Source organism: Cynara cardunculus (genome assembly GCF_001531365.2).
Source record: "Cynara cardunculus var. scolymus isolate 2C chromosome LG 14, CcrdV1, whole genome shotgun sequence".
Classification (NCBI taxonomy): domain Eukaryota; kingdom Viridiplantae; phylum Streptophyta; class Magnoliopsida; order Asterales; family Asteraceae; genus Cynara; species Cynara cardunculus.
Window position 1 is genome coordinate 12,055,627 of NC_037541.1, and position 7,383 is coordinate 12,063,009.

Below are 7,383 nucleotides of genomic sequence, written 5' to 3' on the forward strand. Positions count from 1 at the left end.
AAATAAATTAAAGAAATTACATAAAATATAAAAACTTTTAAATAGTTGATTGAATATTAACATTGATATATTTTTTTTCAAAATTTTATTATATTTTCAAATTTATATTTTATTTAAAAATAAAATCATTATTGCTTTCTTAAAAACATATAAAATCGTATTATAACGTCTACAAAGACACATAATAAATAGAATATTAAAATCGAGATGTGTCTTACTGTATTACACAAGTACTCTTCTAGTATTTATATAATACGAATGGTTTTGGTCCTATTAAATGCTATATGTAGTGTTATTTTTTACTGCTACTAGTATTATATGGTCAAAACATATGGGCCCCTACCCCCCTCTATGTTTGTGAATATGCATCTGACATGTGGCTGTGCACATACATATGCATCAATCCAAAAGGAAATCTAACAAATCACAAAGGAGATGGAACTTTTTTTTTTAATTAACCTGAATATCCAACCCATTATGCAAGTCGACTAATTTCAAGACGACCACCTGCTTTGCAAATAGCCCGGAATCACCGTATTTGAACCTCCATGGCAACAAGGGGATTTGTATTCCTTCTTAGATTTAAACCTAAAACCTCCTGGTACTTTTAACTTTTGTAGCCAAACTCAAACCAATAAAACATCATCCTCATGCGAAACAAACCACAGACTGCAGAATAATTGGAATTGGAGAAGCAGCAGCAGAAGCAGAATATAATAGAGAGATACATAATATCATAAATTCCACCATAAAAAACAAGGTGGGTCACCTACCAGCTCCAAACCAACATATCATCTCAATAACACATAAAAAAAACACCAAAATTAAGAAACACCATCATCCTTATTAATTCTAACCCCTTCCCTCCCTTCCTTTACAAATCCATTTTCTTGTTCACCACAAAATTGACCCTTTCCCTCCCTCAAGGTGCTGCTGCTGCCGGCGGCAGCATCGGCCACCCCAGCAGCTGCGGCGATCCAATCGGTGTAGAATGCTGACTCGGAGAAAACAGGCTTAGTTCCACAAACCCTCCCGAATGATCGTCTCTCTCCATCGTTCGGAACGAGATCGATCCTTGTTTTGCCGATGCAACCGAGTTCCTCCCGCTGCTCGTTATAAACTCGTCTAGTGGGCTTTGGTTAGCGATTAGTGAAAGAGTATCATTGTATTCTTCGATAATCCTTCTCCTATCCTCTATATCTTGCAGATTCTTCAACGCCAATGAGTCCGCAATCGGCAGGTAAACAAGCATACAAACCCCCAGCCCGGCACAACACAAAAGAGAAAGGAAAGCCAAGAACGCAAGAACCTCAAACACCGTTTCACCCGGCTTCGATAGAACAGATAAGCCAAGTAACAGAACCCGTAATGGAAAGAAGCTAGAAATGGAGATTATCAATACAAAGATCCTCCTCTGCATCCCTTTGCTGATCACCAAACTCAGTATTCGCCTCCCGAGCCAGAACAAATAGAGAGTCAACACGGTGGCGAAAAGACCAAGAAAGATGGTACTCAGTAAAGGATAGTAGCAGCGGGTGACATCATCCTCGGATGTAATTTTGAAAAAGTGGCCCCATTTGTCTGTTCCCAAATTCGTCTTATAGTGAGGTCCAACTAAAACAACCATCATCTGAAGAGCAAACATCGGGAAAGAACACAGAAGAATGTAAATGGCTGTTCGGAAGTTCCAATTCTGGCTCAACGGGCCCGACTCGGTCTTCTGTAAGGATGCACGGAGAAGAAAAATGAGGGTGAGGAATAGACATGGTTCTGCAAACCCTAGGTTCGACATGATGTAGCATTTGCAAACAATATCCGGCCATCTTAAGTTAAGGGTATGTAATACCCGACCTTCAGTTCTTAGAAATTCAAGCCGTAGAATCTCTCCGAAACCCCACCAAATTGCAAACAAGATGAAAATGATGCGAACGACCCAAGGACCACCGAAATATCCAAGTCGGTTATAACCTTGACTGCGAATGTGAGATCGGAAGTAAAAAGAGTACAAGATGCAGAGTAAACCAATAAGACCCAAAACAGCAACAAGTGATATCGTAACCACACCAAGTGCATCAGCAACTAATCTTGTCAGGGGCATCACCCAAAACACAGATTCCACGCATGCTCTCTGACAGCATGGATACGCAAAAAGCGCAGTTTCAGCTACATGTACCGGAGACAGCTGAGTCAGATTTTGATGGGAAATACACTTTCTGAGCGCTACTAGCCAGCAGACACCTATTGGTACAACTTTTTAAAGCTGTCCCCTTGCAAACCAACCATTCACAGATGACCAAACGACGGTGTAATATAATCACTTTACTCCAGGTGATTATATCACAATATGACCCGATAATTTAGCAGCTAATGCCTGTAATCACGAATAATGAAGGCCTATTAGACTTGATACACAGGCGTGGCAAATTAAGAAGAGCAGATACATTAACTCATCTCATATATGGAGCGTGAAAGCATCACATTGAATAAACTATTGGACACTACAATGGAGCTTTGTTGGATGTAAACATTGACAGATTCGTAGACATACAACAATTTGGTAGCAACAAATTATAATAATAAGTCTTTAAATTGTTTTTGAGAGAGTCTCTACAGTACACGCACACTATTACCTGCACATGTAAGCCAATACCTTGTTGATTCTAATCTAAATTCTGCCCATCTTTTCCACAAAATGTCAGGATAAAATCAAGAAAGGGGGATATTAAGGGTGTACTTTTGTAGTGATCAGTATCGATCTTAAATTTAATTGGTTAAAATGCTCTCATTATTATATAGGGGGATACAGCCTATATGTATGAAAATGGACATGTTGGTACATAACACTTATATAATGGATCAATGTTCCATAGCTGAAGCAATGTTACCTATTATGTGGCCCATGAACACAACGATTATCTCATTCGATACATATATAGTTCTATCAGTGTGTTGCTACAGGTTTTTTGGAAAGAGGATGAAACCTCAGGCGTTAGCAGTACAGTTAGCTTTTAACTTAAATGTCATGAAATCAGAGAAGCCACTTTTCAATATGTTACCTTAGAAAGGAGTAATAACTGCTAAAAGATCTAAACTAAAAAAACAGACAAAAACAAAGTAATGATAATTTGGGGATAAAAATAGATAAGGTAACTAAATTGGATTTAAGTTTCTGATTTCTTTCTTGCCGGCTTCAGTTTCATTTCATATTCGTCAGTATTAACAGATGTAAGATTAAAAAATAACAGAATTACAACTGATCAGCCAATAGAATGGAAGATAATTTATTGACATTTAAGATTTTTAATGTAATGAAAACCTTAGGTCAGAAAAGATTAAGATGGTATTAAACATTAAGAAGAAAAGAAAGAACATGTCATGAAATTGTCTCTCCTGATCAAGTTTTCTCCCTTTCCCAATATGCATGCACTATTTTGAATCCTACAAGAAAGCCCTACTAATTTCTTACAAGAAAGACAACAGTTGAGAGAAGTGACCTATTGCAATCAAGAAGCTGTCTACTCAAATACATGCTCATTTTTTTTTCTTTCGATAGGCCTTCGAGTTCTTCTCATTTATGAGCATCATGTAAATTGGACATACACTACCTGACTTGGATTTACACGACAGGGCTAGAGATGTTGTGTCCCTGAAGCCACCCGGCTTGCAAAACAAAGAATAAAAGAAACAAGGAAGCAGGCTACAGGCGAGGAACATGAAAATATGGCAGGCTATATATTATGAAAAGCCGAGCAATCAAACAAATAAATAGAAACCCTACACAGTGCTAGGCCAGATTTAGGCACTAATAACTAGCAAGACAATAACATTCCATGTTATGATTGTTCTTAACGCAAATTTGAGCAAGTCAACTTATGATCCGTTCAAGGTTCAAAGCCCATGATCTTGGCTAACCAACTTTCCGAGATTTCGGGCCTAAACCAACAGATAAGAGATGATGCAGATAAAAAGGGGTAGATATGGCCAGAAAATTGATCTATCTTACACACTTTGGAAATAAGTTATTCCTTTCTTCTCTCTCAACATTCTAAAAGGCTTGTAATTGCATATTGTGACCGATGACATTTTTGTACGAAGCTATGGAAGTCAATCATTACCAAATAGTGGAACAGTGATGTGATGTCACCTGTGGTAAACCCCCGATCTCACAAATCGTACTTATTCGGTCTGTGTGATTACCGATCCTAATAATGCCAGAAGGATCAAAGTAGACAAGTAAATAGTATAAGCAGTCTACAAATATGTACTCAAGCAGCAGAAGCAAAATCATATAAATGGATCATATACTTGAACTTCATAATTCAGTTTCGTAATGGCAAGTTGTATACCAATTAAACTGAAATTTCCAACATACCTTGTCTATAATGGGCTCGTTAGAAGTTAAATAGTTCCTGCCTGTTTGCATATTCATATAATTTTTCATTAAACACAACCTGGGGTTCTTTATGAACCAAAACCCCATCTTCCCCATAAGCATCCTTCAAGAAAATAACCCAGTTCACCTCAGTTCTTGCCAAGTAATAACTCTGGGGCTGCTTCAATAGCATAGAATAAGTATGCTTTGTGAGACTCAACTCCTCTTTGAATTCCACTATATGGTGAATCAACGCTCTTTTCTCCAATGTCAAGCTCAACAACTCATGAAGAACCCCTACCCTATACTTGTTGTCGGCCTCCAAAGTACAAAGATCCAAACTCTCCCCATCAAAATAAGGTGAAACAAGAGAAAGAGTGTTCAACAAATTCAACTTCCCCTCATCTTGTCGAAGGACCGGTAATCTTACCTGGTAAGAGGCATGACAACAACCGAAGTTTTTACCCGGTAAGTGAGGGAGAGAACTCTTACCCGATTAGCGCTTACCAGGTAAGAAACGCTTACAAACAATGCTGATAGCCGAGAATGTTATCCCACATGGTAAATAAGGGTGGTGATTGTTGCGGGTAAGTGCTTACTCAATAAGCATTTGGTAAACAACCCCTAAGTTGTACATAGATTCGTTATCAAGGGGATTTTAAAAGTAGATTTTTGGTGATTTCATGCGTTTATTTGAAACTGATTTAGGATTATTTATTTTAATTTTAATTTTGTGAAGTATATTCTATGATACTGATGAATCTTAGATCTTGTACTCAATCCGATCTCAAGTGAGTTCATAATAAGGGTGATTTTAGCTTAAGATCATCTTATCAAAGTTCAGCTAATAAGATGCTTTTTAATTGACCCCAATAATGGATTTAATCGTAATGACTTTCCTGTCGAAACCTGAAGTGTCAGACTATCTTTATTAATAATCCAACACCTTGCATAATCCATACCTATCCAAACCAACTGTCCTCGTATCTAAGCTATTGTATCTGACCCAGTCGGTATCAATTGACTATCTTTGTATTGCCAATTAATTCAGACATTCATAGTCATTCAAATACATAAAAACCTATTACAAATCAAACATTAAAAACCAACAACTATGAGTCACATGTTGTTCCCATAGAAATACTCATATTTTATACATTTGAAATTGAAACAAACAAAGAAAAACGAATAACAATTAAATCACAGCTAGGGTTTCACTTAGGGACGAACTCGAATTATAGGGAAACGTGGTTTAAAATAGGTAAAACCCACGGATGACATCACATCACAGTTCCACTATTTGTTAATGATTGACGTTCAAACCTTCGGACAAAAATGTCATCAGTCACAGTATGCAATTACAAGCCTTTTAGAATGTAGACAGAGAGACAAAAAAGGAATAACTTATTTCCAAAATGTGTAGATAGATCGATGTTCCAGCCATATCTACCCAATTTTTACATACATTTCTAAAAAGCCAAACCACCAGTTTTTTTCTATTGCACACAGTTAACAAACAGAAATCCAGTTCCAGCTTACTATCAAAAACCAAGGCAGTCTTTGATACTCATTTGGTTTTTAAAACTAAGATTCAATCTAGGACCAGATGCATGTCCATAACGTATAACCTTACTAGCATACAAGAAGCAAACTCTACAAATCCAATGACACGGGTAATTTATGTAGCGAACCATCGCCGAAGGAACCCAAAATATCTTTCCAAGGACACCTAAGGCCAACCAAGTTTTCATACAACCAACAACTACCAGAAAATATTCTACACGAGAAAAAATAGTCAAAAACTATGAAAGCTCCTGAAGGTGTGATAGTGTCATATTGATTCAGTGCCCAAGAGGAATTCTTTAGATTTGAATATAGTTCCTATGAAGTTTCTTCCACATGGCCAGCAAAATCCAATAGTAAGAGAAAACTTATGATTGTTGTCTGAAAATAGCATTTATGTTCATACAAAATTCAACTTTTCTACCTAGGATCTATCAGTAACCCACACAACCTCAGGCCTTGAGATAAAACCTTCAGTGTATAATAAAATAAAATAAAATATCGGAGTCAGGACAAAAAACCGCAGAACAAAATAGGCAAATACTTATTCACCAAACACGATAACTTGAAATATTTCACAGGTTTCCTCCAGACTATAATTAGTCCAAAACATTTTTACCATTCATAAAATCAAACACGGAAAACACAAACCGAATTCCTTCGTTCATTATGAGCATGTTAATAGTCCACGTCGATTACGATAATCAAATTTCATCAAAAAATACAGAGAGAAAACTACCAAAAGCAGTAAAAAACAGAATCAACAAACAAACAATTTATTCTTCAAGGAATTAGACGGATAATCAAGACTTGGTTTCACAGATTTTACTATGAAACCCTAAATAACAAAAACAAAGCAGTTATTCAACATACATAAAACCGGTACCCAGAGATAAAAGCAGATCAAACTTACGATTGCAAAGTAGAACTGGGGATGGGTTGAGCTGAAACCAGAATCAAAATCACAAATGTAAACCCTAGAGGGAGAAAGAGACAGCCTGAGAGAAAGAGGGCGAAAGAGAACGTAAGGTAAGGGGAGGACCAAGGCAAATAGAGAGAGAGAGGGGCTTTGTTGATGACAGCCTGTCTCCAGCAAATACACCATTCATGGAAAAAGAAATCTAAAAATAGAAGATAAATAATTATTTAACAACTAATGGAAAAATAATCAATAAAATATAATATTTTTATTATATTAAATTTATTTATATTATCATTTATCGTCTTTAAATAATATTTTTATATATCTCTTCTTTAGTATGTGTCGGGGGTGTTTGGGATTGTTTATTTGAAACAACTTATGTTTTTTTACAAAAGCACTTATCAACTTATTATAAGTCAGAATAGTTTAATTTCTTCAAAAACTTCTTATTACCGGTTTGACACCGGTATAAGTTGTTTATCCAAACAGTCAAACACTCAAAAGTGTTTATTACCGATGTCACATC

At 36.4% G+C, this 7,383-nt stretch overlaps 1 protein-coding gene across 1 annotated transcript; it reads right to left on the reverse strand.

Annotated features, from left to right (window-relative positions):
* Positions 1-696: 696 nt before the first annotated feature.
* On the reverse strand, positions 697-6,969 carry LOC112526334. Its single transcript, XM_025136598.1, has 2 exons — positions 6,849-6,969; positions 697-2,371 (listed from the first exon to the last, which is right to left on the reverse strand). The coding sequence occupies exon 2, from the start codon at positions 2,096-2,098 to the stop codon at positions 923-925; it is 1,176 nt and encodes a 391-aa protein (XP_024992366.1). The 5' UTR covers positions 2,099-2,371; positions 6,849-6,969; the 3' UTR covers positions 697-922.
* Positions 6,970-7,383: the final 414 nt, after the last annotated feature.

What these genes read in the sequence shown, in the direction of transcription:
- LOC112526334 (XM_025136598.1), bottom strand. Translation starts at nt 2,098, where the DNA reads ATGCCCCTGACAAGATTAGTTGCTGATGCACTTGGTGTGGTTACGATA.